Source organism: Eleutherodactylus coqui, chromosome 4, assembly GCF_035609145.1.
Source record: "Eleutherodactylus coqui strain aEleCoq1 chromosome 4, aEleCoq1.hap1, whole genome shotgun sequence".
Classification (NCBI taxonomy): Eukaryota; Metazoa; Chordata; class Amphibia; order Anura; family Eleutherodactylidae; genus Eleutherodactylus; species Eleutherodactylus coqui.
Genome location: NC_089840.1, coordinates 71057593 through 71079763, shown reverse-complemented (window position 1 = coordinate 71079763; position 22171 = coordinate 71057593). Strand labels below are relative to the sequence as shown.

At 47.8% G+C, this 22171-nt stretch overlaps 1 protein-coding gene across 2 annotated transcripts in view; it reads right to left on the bottom strand.

The window, feature by feature from the left end:
• Positions 1–20018, bottom strand: part of MNT (MAX network transcriptional repressor) — a 92073-nt gene extending 72055 nt beyond the window's left edge. For both annotated transcript variants that reach the window (XM_066599631.1, XM_066599632.1), the window contains exon 1: positions 19710–20018. In XM_066599631.1, the coding sequence (XP_066455728.1) occupies positions 19710–19785 (76 nt within the window). In that variant the 5' untranslated portion in view covers positions 19786–20018. The remainder of the gene's footprint in view (positions 1–19709) is intronic.
• Positions 20019–22171: the final 2153 nt, after the last annotated feature.

Here is a 22171-nt window from a genome sequence, read left to right as displayed (position 1 = left end):
CGAAGAAAAACGTGGCATGCACTATCTTGACGCATAGTACTTGCACATACACACCAAGATAGTATATGCGATTGGTGAAACACAAGCATGCATGTCATTGGGCACTTGCTGCGTTCTCTTGTGTGGCACGCAGATACTTATGGCCGGGTGAGCGAATGTGAAGGACAGAACGATTTCTTGTTTGAACGAGCCAACGATGTATCTGCCTGTATAAATAGGCTGGGTTTGTGTATAAACAGATAAGCGGTGCAATGGGGTGTAGGGAGCATGCAGTGGGAAGAAGGGGGGCAGGTTTCCAAGGGGGGAGTTCAGTAGCAGAGTAGAAGGGTTTACATTAAGGAATATGATAGGCCTTCTTAAAAATGTGTTTTTACGACACGTTTAAAGCTGTGGGTATTCAGAATGAGCCTGAGGTAGCGCATTCCAGAGAACTTGTGCAGCTCTGGAAAAATCTTGGAGGAGGGAGTGGGAGGGATGAATTAGAGAGAAATTTAATCCAAGACCATTAGCAGAGCGGAGGGAGTAGGTAGGACGGTAGACAGAGATGAGGGGGGAGATCTAGGATAACACAAAATTGTGGAGGGCCTTATGGGCGAGAGGGCAGAGATTAAATTTGTAATTGACGGACAACCAGTGCAATGACCGGTACAGGGTGGAGGCGTCAGAGTAGTGGCTTCACAAAAAGATAAGCCTGACTGGATGGATTACAGAGGATACAGTTTAGAGAGAGGAAGCCCGATCACTAGCCAGCTGCAGTAATCAAGATAAGGGCGACAATAAGAGGTTTTTGATGTGTCCATAGTGAAGAAGGAACGGATTCGGAAGATATGTTTTTGAGGTGCAGGCGACATAAGTGAGCAAGAGACTGAATATGGGGAGTGAAGGAAGGCTCAGAATCAAATATGACCCCAAGACATCGGACGTGCTGCCAAGGGGTTGGGATCATTCCCAAGATCCCTAATCCAGTCTGATCCCTTGTTTGTGACATCAAAACGCAACAAATATTGAATAAACACATATAAACGGAACTCTTTGAGGTGACTAAGCTTTGAAAGTGGTCTTCATGGGGTTGATTGTCTTCTCATACAAAGTGGCCAGTATGCCTAATTGTGGAACTGAAAATCAGTTACAGGAAATCTAGCCTGACTGTGGTGTTCCCAAAATGGTCGTTACGAGCTCCCCGATTTGGTTTTTTTGGGGGGGGGGGGGGGGGGCATTACATTTTGAAATAAAACATAGGCCTACAGGGTCAGGAAGCTGATGAGTTCTCTTTAATCTTCCGAATCTCGCAGAATAAAAGTGCCCATACACCTCGACGAAACTTGGCCAAACCGGCCGATTTCAAGCACATATCAAGGAAAAAAAGGATCAGACACATTGGATTTTATCGTGCCCAATCCTTTTTTCCCAAGGGATATAAGCCACTGTAAAATGTCTGGCAGCAGAGAGCTAAAAACTAGTGAGGGAAGGAAGTGGCTACCATTCTAAGCAATCTACTACAATGCAATATAACATTTGAAGGGCAATGATTAACGATGTAACACTATTTCCATCTGGCCAGAATTCATTGATAAGCCATACTAATTCTCCAGAACTTCTCAATGATACAACTTGTCAATAAAACGTATCTGAAGTTCTCAGTAATCCCAGAGAAAAAAAGGGGAACTCAGCACCTGCAATAAAAACTGCTACAAACTCTTAACGGAAGGAGAACTGCAGAACTACGTTAGACATCACGAAGCGAAACTAACTGCAAGTTCTTACATCAGTATGACGGGCCCACCATATTGTGACAAACCACATAATGGCGATACTGGCCATCCATGATCATCGCCTAACTTTTGTATCACACGCAAGATGATAACAAGCACTGCAGTAGGTAAATACGATACCAATCAAGGTTAGAAAAAGATGTAAGGGTCAAGACCCATGTAACTGATGCAGGCTGGAGCAAACTACTTGAATCCAGTACATGTCAAAGGGTTATCATGGTTGCCTGTGCACAGTCACAAGAAAACCTACTTTATGTGGCAAACAGCACAGTGTAAGGCCAAACGTCCATGGGCGGATCTCATTTGCAGAATCTGCGCGGTTCACCACATCCACAAATCAAGCTGCCCATAGGAATACATGGGTGTCCGGAGGCGAAACAAATCATGCGGATTTGATTTGGGGACCCTTTGGTCCAGGGAAAAAAGTAAATTAAAAAAAATGGCAGCATGCTCCATTTCAAGTCAATGGAAGCCGTCCGATCCGCGGCAAAGCAGGGGTTTAATAGAAAACAGACACAAAAAAAAAAAAGAGAGAGAAGACCCGGACAGGTAAGTAGAAGTCCTCGGCCACAGGAAGGGTCGGATTCTGCTGCAAGCTCCCGCATGTGGAACCTGATCTGCCCGTAGACATGAGGCCTAAGGGTACTTCTCCATGGACTGACTGTCACCGGAGTAATCACTCAAGAGAGGTATTACGGGCAACTCTTGTCCCGTGTAAACATAGGACCCAACAAGGCAAGTGAGCAAAAAACACTGACTTGTCGGTGTCACTTGGTTTTTAGCTCACCTAACCAAAACAATAGCACCTATTGGCCCGTATAAACAGGTAGTCATTAGAGATGAGCGAGCATACTCGCTAAGGAAAATTACTCGATCGAGCATTGCCCTTAGCGAGTGCCTGCCCGCTCGGAAGAAAAGATTCGGCTGCTGGCGGGGAGTGGCGGGTGAGAGCGGGGAGGAACAGAGGGAGATCTCTCTCTCCCCCCCCCCCCCCCCCCGCAGCTCACCTCTCACCTGCGCCGGCAGCCGAACCTTTTCTTCCGAGCGGGGAGATTCTCACTAAGGACAATGCTCGATCGCTCATCTCTAGTAGTCATACATCTACGAACAATTGCAGTGAATGTAGGCAGGCGGGTTGCTAGAAATCTACAGCCGTTCCACCTTCGTTCTTTGAATGACTATTCCTCCTGAAGGGTGATAGTTGGTGGGATGGATCTTATGTGCCCAACAGTCCTGCTGTGTAAAGGCATCTTCAGGCTCTTTTCATACTTCAGCTATGGGAGGTTTCTGACAAGTTTTCTAGTATGCTTGATATCCGATTAAACACAATCTACAGCAATATTCTCACCATCAAAAATAACAGAACCCTAATTAACCCCTTTAAATTCAATGGGGTCAGCCAGTATCCTTCAGAAAACCAATCTGTGGCTGCAGTCATGGCGATTATAAACAGCAACCACAGCAGCAGGATGAAAAGAGTTTAAAGGGGTTTTCCAGGGAAATACTACTGAGGACTTATCCTCAGTATAAATCATAAACAGTTGATCAGCTTGGGTCCGTCACACGGGACTCTAACCGATCAGCTCAGCGGGTGCATGCTGTCAGCGCTGCAAATACACAGAGGTGAGAGCTGAAGCAGTGGAAGTCTCAGCGCCGACCTCTGTGTAGTAGCCGGCGCTTGTAACTGCAAACACGGCTCGCGTTGATTTCAATGACAGCCATGCTTGCAGTTACAAGCGCCGGCCACTAGACAGAGGTCAGCGCTGGAGACTAACGCTCCGACCTCTGTGTATTTGCATTGCTGACAGCATGCGCCCGCTCAGCTGATCGGTCAGGGTCTTGAGCGACAGACCCCAGCCGATCAACTATTAATGACCTATCATCAATAGTATTCTCCCTGGAAAACCCCTTTATGGCTGTATTCACATTTTTGTATACCATATTTTTATGTCAGCTAACTGCTGTTCGACTGCCAGAATAGCGTACCATGCTGCACCGACCTATCCAGTAAGAAGAGCAGCTGACCATCATTGGTATTAATCTGATTGGGGCAATATTTTCATGTGTTTAAAGGGAGCCGGTCACCTTCCTACACCATCAACTAGGTTATGGCACTGTTAGTGGAGGCGATATTGAGCCGGGTGATGCAGTTGTTATACTCACCCGCTCCATGGTTTCTGCACTGTCAGACATGTAGTGGAGAGCACATGCACGCCAGTCTGAAAAGAATCAGATTTTCGGGAGTCGCGTGATTTCAGAGGCGGACAGCACTGGAACCAGGGAAAGGGAGAGTATAAAAACTACATCACCTGTCCTCCTGCCACCTCCCCTAACACCACCTCGTCTATGGTGCTGTAGGGAGGGGACAGGTTCCCTTTAATAATGACTCGGTTGGCCTCCATTGAAACTAGCCGTATGGTTAGGTTCACAACTGTACTCACATTTCCGCTTTTCTGTTATATCAGAAAAACAAAAATGACGGCAGCGCAGGATCCTTTATATGACTGACACTAATGACTCCCGATGGACCCCACTGTCTGAGTCAGTCGGATTATCATCATAGTGTCCGTTATTCTAGTGGAAAAAAATAGCGCAGCATGGTTCCTTTCTTGGACCGATATCGCACTTGCCCATGTAAGTATGGCCTCCAACTAGGAAAGGCTGGCAACAGTTGGCACACTGAAACACAAACCTATGAAGATGTGGTTTTTCCTTGCCTAGTATCTATACATGGATGTAATTACCGTCTGTGTGAACTTAGGCAGCATTCAGAGAGCTGTAACTCAACCTCACTTTAGCTTTGTATTACCAATAACCCTGCTGCTAGGGTGGCCAAACTTAGGGTTCTATGATGATCTAAGTTCCACTCCGTAAATCTAGTCCGGGTCTTGTGCCACATTATGGTCAAGTAAAAAGTGCCTTAATGGCAGGCAAAGGTTCGTAAATGCAACAAGACTTAAATAGCCTAGCACGACATGACACATAAGGGGTATTCTGGGCAGTTAAACCCTTTCAGTACTGATGACCTATCCCCAGGAAAAGTCATCAGTAATTGATCAATGTGCATCCGCTGCTGAGGACCCCCAGCGATCACCTGATCTTAGCCCCTGCGGCGGGGCTGGATGCGCTATTGAACGTATAGCACCCATTTATTTCCAGGGGAACTGCCTTTTATTACACTTCCTGCTGCAACCCCTATCTGCAGATAAGTCATCAGTACTGAAAGGGGTTAAATGCCCAGAATACCCCTTTAATCCAGCGAGCCAAATTGCAGACAAGGCATTATGAGTTTGAAAACTCTGTAGAACACGGAGGATTCTCCTTTTGAATATTTTTGTCGCTAGGAAAAAAAAAAAAACTGCAACAATTTCTTTGTGGAATATGTTCAGATTTAATAACCATAAGAACCTAAATCTCGTTACTTTCGCGCTATATGCTTTAGTCAGCGATTCCCTTCCAAGTGCTATGAAAGAAACCAGTGTCCTTATTTCACTCCTGTCCTAAGAGGAATGATCCTGTTGAGGCTGCAGGCTGATCTCAGGTCATGTGACCGAGCGAAGAATCAATGTGCTGCAGATAAAGCAAGACTTAACCTTGTGACCCCCTAAGAGCTGCTCAGAATGGATCCTCCTGCTTAGGACACTTGTCAGCCTCTATCTCTGATTTCCATAAAAAAAACTGTGCTATTTCGTCCTGGAAAATGGCAGATTGATAACGGCAGCCGGCCATAACCCATTATAATCAATGGGTTCCGTCCGGAGTTATTCGGGTCCGACATCTACCGGATCCAACACTTCTAGGATAGAGCCAAGCAATGGAAAACGAAAGCATCAATGTGAACGAGCCCTCAGAATGTTTTGTGAATGTGATGACAAGTCAGCACCATGGCGGGTCCGCTTCATTGCTTTGTCTTGATTTTCAGTTCTTTGTAATATACATCCCATTAAAATTCTTCTTTGATCTTCATCCTCCGATGCGACAACCAGGCTGCGGCGATGCTGTGTCCATAGTGATAGAAATTCACCTGGCTGCATCATTGGTTGCTACAATGGAAGGTTACGTTGCTACGGACCCAACGTCATTGTGGCCTACTTGTCACACCAGAGTGCAGGGAACCAAAAGGCGAATTTTAACAGTAGGTATATTTTAATGTTTTTTTGGGCTACTTAGGTGTAATGTTTAAATATAGAGATGAGTGAGCATACTCGCTAAGGGTAATTACTCGATCGAGCATTGCCCTTAGCGAGTACCTGGCCGCCCGGGAGCAAAGAATTGTCCTTAGCAAGTATACTCGCTCATCTCTATTTAAATCTCTTTTACAGCAGAAGCATTACAGCTTGGTGTGGTATTTGGCTTTCACATCAAGCAAAATTGTCCCTAAAAATCAAAATTTTGATTCAAATGGATAAGCCTAATGGAAATACTAATAAGAACCTTTTAAAGAAGTCCCATCACCTCTCCTTGTAATCTAGATACTTTATTTCCCATGATATAACAATAACATTTCGGATTGCTCCATTCCGCTGTCATTACTCCAAGAAATATATGTATAAATTAACAACTGAGTGTCATCATTCTCCTTGTCAAAGCAACCTTTCCCCCCCCCCCCCCCACACAAGTCTGTCACTGATTGGATAGTATCAGTGTGCAGGGACCCCTCCCCTCCAACTGATAACACCCAGTTGCCAATTTATTCATAAATTTCTAGGAGGAATAACAGAGGAACGATACCAAACAGAGTTCTACGAAAAGATGCTTCAAAATTGTTATATTACGGTGAATACAATTATGTACTAAAACAGACGTCAGAGAGGCGACACGTCAGATTTTTTGTTTGGGTTTCGCACCAAAAAGCTTCAGCAATCTACAATACATTACATTTTGTTAGGGTTTTAAAAATCTCAACTATGTGTAGCAAAAATAAAACCCATGTGGTGGAATGAACGGCATGCTGCTGATTTGTCACAGATTTCCACAGCGTATTTCACCCTTTTGCAATTCATAGGCTGAAACCTGTACCAAAGTTAGTATGTACCATGTAGATTTAGGCCGGCTTCACACAGGAGACATGTATGTGAAGCCCGTGTTTTCCGATGGGTTCCTTCACATTAGCGATGTTTTGTAGTCTGCTATATTGTGAGAAAAAAAAATAATGTTTTGCTAAATATTGCCACCATTTGCTATGATTTGTAGCCAAAGTTTTCCTACGGAGCCTTTCTTTCTGTTACGCGGTTTTCGTGCAGTGCAACTTTTACAGTAGGAAGTCCTACCATTTGTCCCTAAACTAAGCCCTGGGTGCATTTAGAAAAACACAATACATCACCTAACAGCCGCTGTCAGCTGCGCCACACTTCTCCTTGCAGGCCCGCACAACTTGTTTGAAGTCTTCTGTTAGCACTTTCTGGATTGGAGGTTCAAAAACCCCGCCTCCAGGAAGCGCTGAACTAATCACAGCCATTCATTGAATGGCTCTGATTGGTTCTTGAGCACCGCAGCTCAGTCAATCAGAGGCAGGGTTTTTCAAACCCCTCACCAGGGATTGTTGCCTAAAGACAAGTGCCGGGGAACCTGCAGAGAACATGTGAGGAGGAGCTGACAGCGGCTGTTAGGTGATGTATTTGGTTTTTGTTGGTTTGTTTTTTTTCTATGCAGCTAGGGCTTATTTTTGGGGTAGAGCTTATATTTCAAGGTCCCCCTCGAAAATCCTAGCAAAAGAGTGCTACAAGACCGCTCGACTTTGTAGCGACACAAAATGGCAATATTGCTGCATGAAAATGCAGTGATATCGCACAGAACACCAAAGCAATATCGCTGTCGCCCGTGTGAAACAGGCCTTACAAACATCCATGGCAGAAAAATGTTACAGCTAAAGGCCGGAGCTGCCCCTACTTCTTCTGACCATTGTTGACTGACCCGCTGCTGAATATAGTGGGCCAGACGATCAGCTGATGGATGTGGGTCCAGAAAGGCAGACCCCCGTTTATCTACTACTGGTGAGCTATCCGGGGTATAGGTCGTCAGGTAAAATAAAATTTAAAATGTTTATTAATTAAGTTCCCTGTCCCAAAACAAAACATTACAGGAGAGGTGAGTTTAGGCCATCTTTTCAGGCTGCAGCAGAGTGTGTACAGGACCTCACAGACTGCTGCAGCAGAGTGTGTACAGGACATCACAGACTGCTGCAGCAGAGTGTGTACAGGACCTCACAGACTGCTGCAGCAGTCTGACATCTCATACACAGGCCGACTGCAGCCAATAACTCAGCACAGAGAATCAAGAGACTGTATGGAGCACTCAGCAATCCAAGAATATAGGCTATTTTATTATGATTTAGCACGCCAGACACTAATTTATTTTAACATTTTCAGAGTAATTTTTTTAAATTAACTATGCGTAGAACCAATACAGACAATCAAAATGTACCTATGGGTCCCCAAGACCGCAGCCATACTTTCAATTTCATTTCCTCTGTTTATTATGCTCGTTGGCCTACTGTAAGGACGCAAGCTACCGAGCCAAGATAAAGAAAAGATTAAATAACATTAGCGATGTTGTAAACACACAAACTATTGAACATGTGCACAGATGCATCAGATCAAGATTTAAAGGGGTTTTCCCACTCCTTAAAATAGCTTGACAACCACTCTATACTTCCTGGTTGCTGTTGACCAGGCCATGTGACTGCTGCAGCCAATTATTGGGCAGATCAGTGACCATCTATAGCCGGTGATTGGCTGTAGCAGTCACATGGCCTAGTCTGCAGCAACCAGGAAGGACAGAGTCGTCGTGAAACAATTTGATGTTATCGGAAAACTTCTTAAAAAGGTAACTTTACACAAGAAAACTATTAGAGGAATAATCTATAATCGCTTGAAAGAGCGAATTCAAACGTGAGCCATTCAACGTAAACATGGCTACTGACGGTGACAATCGATAAGTCGCTTGTCTTTCCGTTTCAGCTTACAAAAAAGAAAAAACAAAATAGGCGCCGGTTTATCGAAAGTCGCCTGGTATAAAACCACAGTTCATATTTGTATGGAGATCCCCTCTATGAAAGATATCTCGGCAAACAACTAATGAGCAATCATCGCTCGGTGTAAAGGCAAACAGCTTTTTCTGCGTGACTATCACTACATTACATCCATTACATTTAAAAGATTAGTTTATTTTTATGGTACACTGCCAAATACGGCGATGTGAAAAATATTTGCCTTTTACCTGCTTTCTTCCATTTTTGCTAATTTGTCATATTTAAGCATTTCAAATCTCTAATCAAAGCCCTTTTAAAACTGCAGGGTGTTAAGGCGCCCGACAGCCAACCCAGTGATGATCGCTCCTGTATGAAAGCATCATTGCTCAGTTAATGGAGATAGAGCAGGCAGGATACCATTCTGGCCGCCCGCCTGCATTCTCAGTAAACAGGCAGTCGTTCACAGATGAATGACTGCCTGTTTACTCAAGCCAAAGCAATCGTTCAAGAGATAATTGCTCCTGTGCTTTTACACAGGATCAAGGACCGGTGATCGCTCTGGCCGCCTGCCTCCATTCACAGTAAACAGGCAGTCGTTTATACATAAAATACTGCCTGTTTACACAGGCAAATGCAGAAAATGATTTTTGATCTACATGAAAGATCCAATCAGCGATTTATTGATGATCGTTCTTTCACTGCCTGCGTTTAGGCCGCTCTCACACAGGCTTCAAACGCCACGCTAAACAGTGTAAAACACCTCCGTTGAGTTCAATGGGGCTTCAATTGAGAATTTTGGGGCATGAACTTCCTGTTTAAGGTCTTGCCACAGCATCTCAATGGGATTCAAGTCATGATTTTGACTTGACTCCGAGATCTTCATTTTGATTATTTTGAGCTATTCATAGGTGGACTTGCTTGTACCACATACTTCGGATTATCATCCTGCTGTGTATAACCTACTGCTTGAGCTTTAGGTCATGAACGGACAAGCGGACATTCTTTTTCAGGATTTCCTGAGAGCAGAATTCATGGTTCCATTAATTCTGACAAGTCATCCACATCCTGCAGAGTCATAAACAGTCCCATCACACTACCACCGCCATGTGTGACTGTTAGGCCAGCTGCTCACAGCCGGATTTGCATTGCGGAATCCGGAGGAAGCGTCCGCCTCCGGATTCCGCAGCAGATACCCCCCCCCATAGCATGCTATGGAAAAGCAGTTTTCCTCTACACGGAAATCAATTGCGATTTTCTGCTCGCGGAGGAAAAAAAAAATCACAGCATGCTCTATTTCAGTGCGGATTCTGCACGGACGGCTTCCATTGAAGTCAATTAAAGCTGTCCGACCTGTGGCTCTTCCGCAATGACATTGCAGAAAGGTCACAAATTCCATGTAATTTCCTAGCAATAATACAGGAAAAGCAGGGATTGAAAAAAAAAAAAACCTGCACTGCGCATGTCCAACAGCTCGCCTTGTGGACCATCCGCAGTACAGAAAGAAGAAATATGTCAGGTACACGCAGATGCCGGCTGGGCACAGGCTTGGATTCCGCTGCGGGCTCCTGCAGATGTAACAAGACACCTGTCTTCCAAAAAGTTCCACCTTTGACTCATCAGTCTAGAAAATATTATGCCAAAACTCTTGCAGGTCATCTTAGATGTTTTTTTGACAAATGCAAGACGAACCTTTGTGCTCTTTTTGGTCAAAATTGATTTGCATGTCCAACTCTCCCATGGATGCCGCTTGTGCCCATTGTCTTTCTTTAAAATGATCTACATTCATTTGAACTGTGGCAAGTGGGGCCTGCAGTTGTTTAGATGGTCACTTGTGTTCTTATGTGACCTCCTGCATCAATGCAATATTGATGAAATTTTGGTAAGTCAGATACTCCTAGGAAATTGCACCAGTAATTACGCCTGGGTGTGGCTAAGGAAGTTGAACCCAATTGCCAACTGACTTTGGTTAAGGCCGTATTCACATAGCCAAGAGCATCAAACATTACACGTCCTATTCCCATACAAGACTTGCACAAAAATAGGGCGTACACCAACCTTTGAAACTCGGACCATCGGTGCAAGTTGAAAAAAAATAAAATAAATAAATAAATTTAAGAAAAAAAAAAAAAAAAAAAAAACACTTGTGTGAAAGAACCCATTCAAATGAATGGGTTCTTTTTCCGTGCAAGTTCCGTCCAGTCTCAGACAGAATTTGCACGGAAATCTCGGCCGTGTGGCTATAATCTCACTGGTTGATTTAGCAGCCGAGGTGGCGATTCCTTTCACATAGGGCCAGGAGGGCTGAATAAAATTTTTCCTTCAATAAATGAAATCCATTTAAAAACAGCGCTCTGTATTTACTGGGGTTACCTTTTAATATTAACCCCTTAAGGACATAATCTATTTTGGCCGTAAGGATGCAAGGATTTTTCTCTGCACTTTTCAAAAGCCATAGCTTTTTTATTTTGCCAGTAACCTGCCAATATGAGGGCTCGCTTTTTACGTGGCAAACTGTATTATTGGTACCATTTTTTTTGTAAACATAAAATGTATTGTAAAATTTTTATTAAATTGTTTTGGAGGGCAGGGAAGAAAGCAATCCCATCAATTCTTCCATTGTTTTTTGCCATTTTCTTTTTTTACAGTGTTAATCATATTGTGTCATTTATGCCGTATATTTTTTCTGTGGGTTGGTACAGTTACAATGATACCAAAATAATATATATTTTTAGGATTTTCCACTTTTGTGCAATAAAAAAAAAACACAAAACTTCTGTACTGCAATGCATTATCACTTACAATAGTCTGTCTGGCGTCCGGTTGCCATGGAAACTCAGCGGCCCTCCATGATTACTTAGCGGAGGACCAATGACATCACTGGGGGAGTGTTCTCCCTTTATATGCCGTGATCTACATTGATTGTAAGGGATTAACAGCAGAGATCGATGCGGCATGGCGCAGGCTTATTTCTGCGATATGGACAGAACTCACATGGAAAAAAGAATCCATTTTTTAAATGGGCAATTTTATTTTTTGACTGAGAGTCCGAGATAGAAGATGCTGCGATTTTTCTATAATTCTACAGAAAAACTTGCCCATTATTTCCTATGACAGTGTCCAAAAATCACATGCCATGCAATCTGCAAGTAAATGCAATGCTTTTTATATAAATTATTGGAAGCATTTCGTATTTGTAATTTGAAGTGCATGAAAAAAAGCAAATCAAGCTGATGCAATAGTAGAAGAAATTGGGAAGGGGAAAATCCCTTTTCACAGCACTTTATACACCAGACTCAGTTCTCAGGGGTCCAGACCTCGACTTTCATGACCTTACACTAATTACCGGGTTATCATACTGGTCACAGAGAGGTCAGACTGATGGGTGGAATGATCCCTGTACTCCGACCACCAAACCAGTGTATGTGTAGAATGATTCCGCTGCTCAGTAGAACTATTGATTAGAAGGCCTGAGCATTGTCTCTTCGGAGAGAGGTCAACAGAAGCCAAAGTCAACAGACCTTTTTTTTCTGCATGAGGTTAAATGGATGGCAGTGGCAGGTTAATGTGGGGCCTCCTGTACACCCCTCCACCCTAAGCCGTGCTATACTTGTGAGGTATGACGTTTATTGTACAGGGTGACCACATCATCTACATCTGTACAAGCGGCACGAAGCTTCCTCTCAATCAGACGCACAAGCCTACATGGTAAGACGTACACTTTTCCACCAATCATCTGCTGAGGTTCCACAGTGATGGAGTCACAAAGTGGCAAAATCTTAAAATGTAACAAAGTCCAAACTTGAATCCTGTGAAATCATGGTATGTCCTCGAGTATATAATAGCGAAGAGGAGCACCTGGGGCCATTATATATATTGCAGTCGCCATCCTGGGATGGGCTTTTCCACTAGTCAGAAGCCTTTTTTACGGCTCTGTATTAAGGCTGTGGGCATCAAGTTTAAAGAGGTTGTCTCATTAGAGAAAACCCTCCGGGTGATCAGCTGATCGCCCCAGATCTTCTCCAGCCACACAGCTGATTTTGCAAGGGGAAGCCATGACTAGCCAAGCATTCCCCCTGCAGCAGCTGGGAGGTCCCCCAACAGGCATCATTTTAATTGCAGTAGTTGGACATCATGAGTAACAATACATCTCATAGCCGGTGAGAAACAATAAAATGACAACCTTCTCTACGTACAAGTACTGCTATAAACATGTTCCTTCCTCTGCAGTAAGAAAACATTTTATTTGTATATGTTCTACAATGCTGCTCTATGATTTGGCTATGTTATAATCTGCACCGGTCATGAGCTTTGAGCCCCATAAAACTACATTCTGGGGCTCAAAGGTCAGGGAACAGGGGGTTTCGGGGAGCTCTGTTCAATACTCACTAGGCGCCTTGTTCCTGTAACCACCCCCCACAAAGTCCACGTGCGCCAGTAGCGCGACTCTTCAGTCCAATCTGTGCCAACAGTTGCCTGTAGTGACTCTGTGGTCCGCTCTGTGCGCTCAATCTCCCATAGAAGTCAATATGCATAGAGCAGACTGAAAGAGAGCCATGCTGTTGGCGCACACTGACTTTGGGGAGGGGCAAAGCGGGAACAGTTTATGAAGCTTAAAGGGGTTGTCCCGCGAAACAAAGTGGGGTTATACACTTCTGTATGGCCATATTAATGCACTTTGTAATGTACATTGTGCATTAATTATGAGCCATACAGAAGTTATTCACTTACCTGTTCCGTTGCTAGCGTCCTCGTCTCCATGGTGCCGTCTAATTTTCAGCGTCTAATTGCCGAATTAGACGCGCTTGCGCAGTCCGGTCTTCTTTTCTGAATGGGGCCGCTCGTGCCGGAGAGCAGCTCCTCGTAGCTCCGCCCCGTCACGTGCCGATTCCAGCCAATCAGGAGGCTGGAATCGGCAATGGACCGCACAGAAGACCTGCGGTCCACCGAGGGTGAAGATCCCGGCGGCCATCTTCGCAAGGTAAGTAAGAAGTCACCGGAGCGCGGGGATTCAGGTAAGCACTATCCGGTTTTCTTTTTTAACCCCTGCATCGGGTTTGTCTCGTGCCGAACGGGGGGGGGGCTATTGAAAAAAAAAAACCCCGTTTCGGCGCGGGACAGGTTCCCTTCATATTTTGAGTATTTACTATTGATGATCTATCCTCAGAATAGGTCATCAATAGTTGATCATCGGGGATCTACTGCCCAAAATCGTTGCCAATCAGCCGATTCTCTGTTGTTAGTGCAGCGGGGTCAAACATCCAAATAGATGGGCAGGACCAGAAGAAGAATAGATAGCTTCAGTCCCATTGAACTCAGTGGGAGCGATGCCTTCTATTACCCATCCGGCCCTGACCACCGATATAGACCCTTAATGCAGTGCACTGGAGGATCGACTGATGGTCAGGAATCCTGAGAGGCGGATCAATTACTGCTGACCTATTCTGAGGATAGATCAACAGTAACTGCCCGGAATACCCCTTGAACGAATATTGGATTCTTAACGCTCCAATTATGAATTGGAATCCCAATAACAAACATGAACGATCTGCACCTGTTGCCTTCAGGTTATGCCACTGAGAACACGTTGCTGATTTCGGTGCGGATCTGCATCAAATTCGACAATAAAATCCGCATCTGACAGGCAGTGGAAATCAACATACTGCAGATTTAGAATCCGCACCGTGCGCCACTTTACGCTGATTATTTTTCCACAGTCTGTGGATGAGACTTCGTGAAATCCCGTCCACACTACTATAAAACACCGGTTTTGTGCAGCACTCCTGCTACGTGACCTTACGGGGTGCAGAAAGCGTTACTAGCAGATTCTGCAGCCTCCACCGGTGGGAAGCTCAGATTTCTGGCTGTGCATGAGCAGGAAGTTGGTTAATAAGGATTGCCCTGTAGTGTCTGCCCTTCCCCCAACTCCAATGTACTCTGGAGGGCTCTCCCAAGAACCAGACAGCAGTGAAAGGAGGGGAGGGGGGGGGGGTCCTACTCAAAAGCTGCCCCCCAACTCCACCCCTGTACATCTGCGCTGGAAGAAAAAAAAAAGGAAAAAGCATTAAAACCTGCAAATAAACAAGAGAAATAGTGTGCAGCAATGCGGCTGCGATACGGCGGAGGGTGATAGCAGGGAATTCTATACACAACGCGGCCCGCACCTTGCGCTCTTCTGCCAACAGCGGAGGCCAGACTTTGACCGGCCGCCGCCAGTATACGCAACATGAGGTATTCCGTGTGTTATGAAATCAGCAGCAAATAATACACACAAGACGAGCGGTATCCACAGTGGCGGGCAGGATGGAGCTGCCAAATGTCGCTAGATGCATGCCACGTCGGAGATGGTTAATCTCTTGCAGCAGACAGCGGTGGTTTCCTTGACATCACCACTGATGACTCGCATACAAATGTGTCTGCACTAGGCAGCGGATGGAAGGGTGGCATGTACCAACGCAGACACGCTAGTCCGTACAAGCGCCGGTGGCTTCCGATGCATGTCTGTGCGCCGTATAGGATATAAGCTATGAAACCGTCTACAGCAAATAACATTGTCGCAGGTCAACGAGTCGGAATATCGCTAATAAACCTCACATTCCACGCGCATTTAAAAAAGAAACCGCCAACGATGCTGAAGCTTTGGGGTCATCAGTAGCAGAATAGGGCACACGTTATGCCAACCGGCTCTGCCAATGCAGCATCCTAGTACACGTGACACACATATGTAATCCGAGGATAGACGGCGTGCAGCGCAGATCACGCGCCCACGATGCAGTAATGGCCGGATGATAGGACAGCTCGGAATATTTGTGAAATAGGAAGGGTTACCACCCTACTCAGCGGGCACCGGTGAGGGCATGGCGTGTGGCGTTATTTACACACGACTTCCACAGCGTCCCGTGGAAAGTAGCACTAAACCGACATTAAATATCACTCATATACGTGTAAATGTATAAGGAGTTTATCGGTCGCGGAGATACACAAGATAAACCCGCCATCATGTACGCAGATATTATTGACTTCCTGTCACAATAAAGAACACTCAGTCTGAAACGGCTGATAACAGGAAACAATAGAGTACACTGCACATAAGACAGCTAAAGCCGGGCTCACACAGGCGTATGGTTACCTTGTATTACCCAGGCACTGTACGCCCGTCTGATAGGCGGTAATTTGCAGGCAATTACATTGCCTTATGCCATTCCGCTCACATCGGCGTGTCGGAATGGCGTAATACGTGAGCACAAAAACGAACGAAGCATGCTCTGGTTTGCCGCGTATGTATGTATGTATGTATGTATGTATGTATGTATGTATGTATGTATATATATATATATACACACACATATACACACACACACGCTATAGAGCCCATTGTTCGCTATGGGAGCGTGTATACACACACGCACTACCATACGCAATTACATTGTGTATGGGCAGAGTTTATACGTGCCGTTGTGACAGCGGAGGAAATAAACAAAACAGATGGACAGCGCATGACAGGGTGTGAGATGCGCTGTCATGCGCAGTACAATTTTGCTGCCATACGCGGCAGTACGCCGGGCCACCGATGCTGCAGAGCGGTAAGACGCTGCTTGACCCAGGCAATGTTTTACGCTTACGAACATGTGAGGCCGGCCTAAAGGTTCATTTTCTACAAGGCAGAATAAGCCAATCATCTACTGCTGTGCAGCCTGTAGGGGTAAGCCAGGATTCATATCTACCAGGTGTGATAACACTGAACTGCCTCACAGCTGTAACCTACAGTGAGCAGATAACCAGCTACAGCCACTGTGTAATAATCGGGGTGTGACAAAGAGGCAGCTACAGCCGCTGCTCTGCCGGGGTGTAACCAGGGTGTGAAGAGAGGCAGCTACAGCCACGGGTGTCACAACCGTGGTGTGAAAATGAGGCAGCTACAGCCACTGGTCTGGCAGGGTGCGAAAACCGGGGTGTGAAGAGGCAGCTACTGCCGCTGCTCGGCCACATAACACTGGTGTAATGAAAGGACCGCTACAGCCGGGCCTCCGTCCGGGGGGGCAATAATGGGACCGCTACAGCCGGGCCTCCGTCCGGGGGGCAATAATGGGACCGCTACAGCCGGCCTCCGTCCGGGGGGCAATAATGGGACCGCTACAGCCGGGCCTCCGTCCGGGGGGCAATAACGGGACCGCTACAGCCAGGCCTCCGTCCGGGGGGCAATAACGGGACGGCTACAGCCGGGCCTCCGTCCGGGGGGCAATAACGGGACCGCTACAGCCGGGCCTCCGTCCGGGGGGCAATAACGGGACCGCTACAGCCGGGCCTCCGTCCGGGGGGCAATAACGGGACCGCTACAGCCGGGCCTCCGTCCGGGGGGCAATAATGGGACCGCTACAGCCGAGCCTCCGTCTGGGGGGCAATAATGGGACCGCTACAGCCGGGCCTCCGTCCGGGGGGCAATAATGGGACCGCTACAGCCGGGCCTCCGTCCGGGGGGCAATAATGGGACCGCTACAGCCGGGCCTCTGTCCGGGGGGCAATAATGGGACCGCTACAGCCGGGCCTCTGTCCGGGGGGCAATAATGGGACCGCTACAGCCGGGCCTCCGTCCGGGGGGCAATAATGGGACCGCTACAGCCGGGCCTCCGTCCGGGGGGCAATAATGGGACCGCTACAGCCGGGCCTCCGTCCGGGGAGCAATAATGGGACAGCTACAGCCGGGCCTCCGTCCGGGGGGCAATAATGGGACCGCTACAGCCGGGCCTCCGTCGGAGGGGAGGGGGGGGTAATAAAGGGACCGCTACAGCCGGACCTCTGTTGGGTGGGATAGTAATGGGACTGCTACAGCCGGACCACTGTCGGGAGGGTAATAATGGTACCGCTACAGCCGGGCCTCGGGGGGGAGATAAAGGGACCACTATGGCCGGGCCTCCGTGTGGGGGGGATAAAGGGACCACTATGGCCGGGCCTCCGTGTGGGGGGGATAAAGGGACCACTATGGCCAGGCCTCCGTGTGTTGGGGGGGTAAAGGGACCACTATGGCCGGGCCTCCGTGTGTTGGGGGGGTAAAGGGACCACTATGGCCGGGCCTCCGTGTGTTGGGGGGGGTAAAGGGACCACTATGGCCGGGCCTCCGTGTGTTGGGGGGGGGTAAAGGGACCACTATGGCCGGGCCTCCGTGTGTTGGGGGGGGTAAAGGGACCACTATGGCCGGGCCTCCGTGTGTTGGGGGGGGTAAAGGGACCACTATGGCCGGGCCTCCGTGTGTTGGGGGGGGTAAAGGGACCACTATGGCCGGGCCTCCGTGTGTTGGGGGGGGTAAAGGGACCACTATGGCCGGGCCTCCGTGTGTTGGGGGGGGTAAAGGGACCACTATGGCCGGGCCTCCGTGTGTTGGGGGGGGTAAAGGGACCACTATGGCCGGGCCTCCGTGTGTTGGGGGGGGTAAAGGGACCACTATGGCCGGGCCTCCGTGTGTTGAGGGGGAGGGGGGGAATAAAGGGACAACTATGGCCGGGCCTCCGTGTGTGTGGGGGGGAATAAAGGGACCACTACAGCTGGGTCATAGTGGGGTGGGTGGGTGTAAAGGGACCGCTACAGCCGGGCCGTAGTGGGGGGGGGGGGGGGGTAAAGGGACCGCTACAGCCGGGCCCTGTCAGGGGTGTAATAAGACTGTACAGCCGGGGCTCCATCAGGGGTGTAATAACACTACAGCCGTGCTGTAAGGTAGGTGACTGGTATAATGAGGCAGCCAGTGGGCACGCTGTTTGGGGTATTGGGTCTCACTCACGGGGGTGTAAGTGGCCCACGTAACACACGGTGCTAAAATCCCATTGATTTCTATTGGGCAGCCGACACCTGCGGTTTTTTTAAAGCACGTGAAAAAACTGCAGCCAGTCCTATTGTGGCGCACAACCCGGCCGCGGGGTGTAATATACGGCAGGTACATATTGTTCATGCATATCTGCTGGGGAGCGGGTGATCCGCGGGCCACATACGCCCTAATAACGAGGCTGCTGCAACCACCGGCAGATAACCCCGTGTACTGCGGGGAGGCTCCGGTGCTGTCAGGTACAGCGGCTACGTGCTGCAGTGTGCCGGTACTGCTCGCGGGGTTGGACTACGTGCACAGCGGGCTGTAGAGGAGGGGGCGGCGGTACGGGCTGCTGCTGCCGAGGGGGAGCTTGTGAGTTACGTGGATCGTGCTGTGTGCGTGCTGCCCAGTTTGGCCCCGCCCCCTCTGTCTGTCTCCGGGTCCCGCTCAGACTCGCTCCACTCCTTCCCTCCGTAGGGCGTGTCCCTAATGCACGTGGGGGAGAGGCGGGTCCTGACACGTCATCAGCCGCACGTAACCCCTTTGGTGCCGCTCGGGCGAGAAGCGCTCGCCAGTCTTTGGGTCTCGGAACACAAAATTACACCTGTCAGGGCGACTACTATGTGTCACACCCGGGGCCTCCATCTACACACACTGCGGAAGAAGAGCCCGGGGGGTAGGAGGGAAGTGTGCCCGGCAGTGAGCGGGTTAAGGGGAGAGGCCGGGCAGGAGTCATATGACAAGCCCATGTCATGCTATTATGCAAAGTGCTGCTGGATCATTGCCACCGCCCTGCACTGAAACTACCTTCTATCGGGGCACACTGCAAAAATAACCTAATCCTCAACTCAGCACTGCGGTCCAAAGAGGGATAACCCAGCACTGCATTAAGTATCAGCCAATCACAAGCCTGCATTGCAACCAGTGTCTGCTACAATGTAACACTGCATCCTGTCCTGTAACACGAGCCAATCACAACTCGGCACTGCAGCCAGGGTCTGCAACAATGTAGCAATCGAACCCGATCGCAGCGCGTGCAACAATGTATCAATTTCAGTGTGACACAGTAACAAGCTCTCCTTACACTGCAGTCCCCCCTCCTCAACCCTGATCTCATCATGTGCCATGTCTGCCATCCTCGCCCCCCACAGTGCCAGGTGCCCCCATCACTTACCACGTGTCCTCTGTTGCTGCTGCTGGGCTTGCCATTCCAGGAACAGGGCTGCTTGTAAGAGTGTCTCCAGGCTCATGTCTGTGTCTCGTCTGCCTCCAGGAATCAATCACACATACAGGGGCAGTGCTGAGTGTCCTCACCCTCCACCACTGGGCGACCGGCTCCTTAATCCTACATACAAGGCAGCCCCAAGACTGAGATGTCACCCCGATCCCCCCACTGATCGTCCAGACAAGAAAAGGGCTGCAACAAGATGGCGATGAGTAACAGAAACACAACAAGAAAAAAAGGGACTCACAGAGCAGTGAGCTACTACCGGCTGCAGGGAAAACCCGGCCACTGGAGTGACAGGAGGAGCGAGCGGAGGATCTGCCCTGGAAGTGTCCTCATTATACACTGCCTGTCATCAGGTCAGACACTGCCTCCTGCACTGTGCCAGCACTGGAGGGATCACTCCTACTACTCAGCATTTAACTCTTTTTTTTTAGTTTTTTTGTTTTACACAAGTTTAACAAATTAAGCCAAACTATAAAATATATTGATGGTAACAAATTTAAACGTCCACTAAAAATCCGTACGTTTTGTTTGCACTGGCGCTTTTTTTGCTGGTGATTGCGTTGCATTGTTTGTACAGGAAAGGCTTCTCTACTGGCGATATTTACGAGTTCCATCCCATTGCGATATGGACAGAACTCGGCAGGAGGGGGACCCATTGATTTCAGTACGTCTATACAAGCGATTTTATTCTCCGGCCAATAGTGTGAGATCAAAAACAATTGATGGATGTCCAATTTTTGGGCGATTTTTGTTTGCCCGTTATTTCCTATGGGAGTGTTAGAAAAACGCATTGAGCTCGCCTGCCGTGCGATATGTTTTCCCAGTATTTTACTATTGGAAGTACTTGCAGTATTTTCCCCCATGAGAAACGTAATTAAATGCAATGCAAGTTGCGTGTTTTTAACGCATCCCCCTCCACATCGGACGCGCATCAAAATTGCAGGGAAATCGCTGGCAAAATGGTCGGATTTCCATATCGCCGGCGCCCGTGTAAATACAGTCTTCATTTCCGTATTGATTTCATTCAATTTGTCTCGTCAGGAATCTTTTTTTCTTAAGGGTGTGTTCACAAGCGAGAGGATCGGAATTTCACAGATGCAGTGCAAGGCGTTTTTGCCTGAAAATCGCCTCCCATCCACGGGTAAATCGTGCTTGCCCGTGTAGGTAGCCTTAAGCCGGCTGCACATGAACAAGTCTAATTCGGCTGTGGAATCCAACCCTGTCCCCGGCCGGCGACCTGCATTTCTCTGTATTGTGGATGGTCCGAACGGCTCACCGTCTGACATGCGCGGTACAGATTTTTGTTTTTAAATCCCCGCTGTGTGCTAGTTGATGACGGACAATTGCGAAAGGGCCACGGGTTGGACGGCTTCCATTGACTTCAATCGCACTAAAATAGATAATGCTGCAATTTTTTTCTTCCGCTTGCGTACATCGCAATCGCTGCCCAGTTGTGTGAGCGGACATGCGAATGTTCTATCCTTGCTAATGGATGAGATACGCCATCATGCACAGTCAAAAATTGCAGTCATACGCTGGCTTACACCGCGGCAAAACGCTGCGTTATACACAAAGCGTTTCACCACACGCTCATGTGAGCCCGGTCTCAGGCATTGGTGTACAGAGGGATGCTGGAAAAAACTGTACACTGTGCAGTCTGCATATTTTTCCCGCTGACGACCTACGTGTACGGACGCATTCACGCGGAAGTACTTTCTGTCCGTGTTACGTCTGTAATGCAGTCAGCATACAACACCATTGATTAGCATTGGTGTAGTCAGTTCAGCGCGTTGTTTTGCCTACCAATCGTTTGCGTAAAAAAACGCAGGATGTCCTATATGCTGTATTTACGGACTGAAACCGCCAATAAAAAGTCTATGGGATGGCGTAAAAACGCAGCAAGTACACAGTGGCATGTGACAAGGGGGCAGCGGGAAAAACATGACAGCAATTGGGACTTCTTACATTTTTTTGCGCACATTCAAAATACAGTGAATACGAATGCAACACGGATGTAAAAAATGCGCAGTTGGAACAATAACTCATGCGACACGCACACATATACGCGGTGCACTTTTCAAGGGCTGAATGAATGAGCGCTTGAATGAGTGCTTCCGTCCTTCATAAATTCTTGTTACAGTAAGCGGAATGAGAAGAGCCGTATGCGGCACGTAATATCGTATGTCGGCATATTGTCATGAGGCTTCTCGCTAAAGAAGCGGCGTGCCACTGTATAAAACGGGGGTACAGTTTAGGTCTATAATACGTTATGGACGCCGCTCTGTGGATCTGGATAACTCGCCGTTACTTCATCACGTTATACCAGCAATTGTTACACCTTACTACCTGCTTTCACATCTGCGGCAGCGGTTCCGTTTTTTTGCTCCGTCATGGGAGCAGGCAAG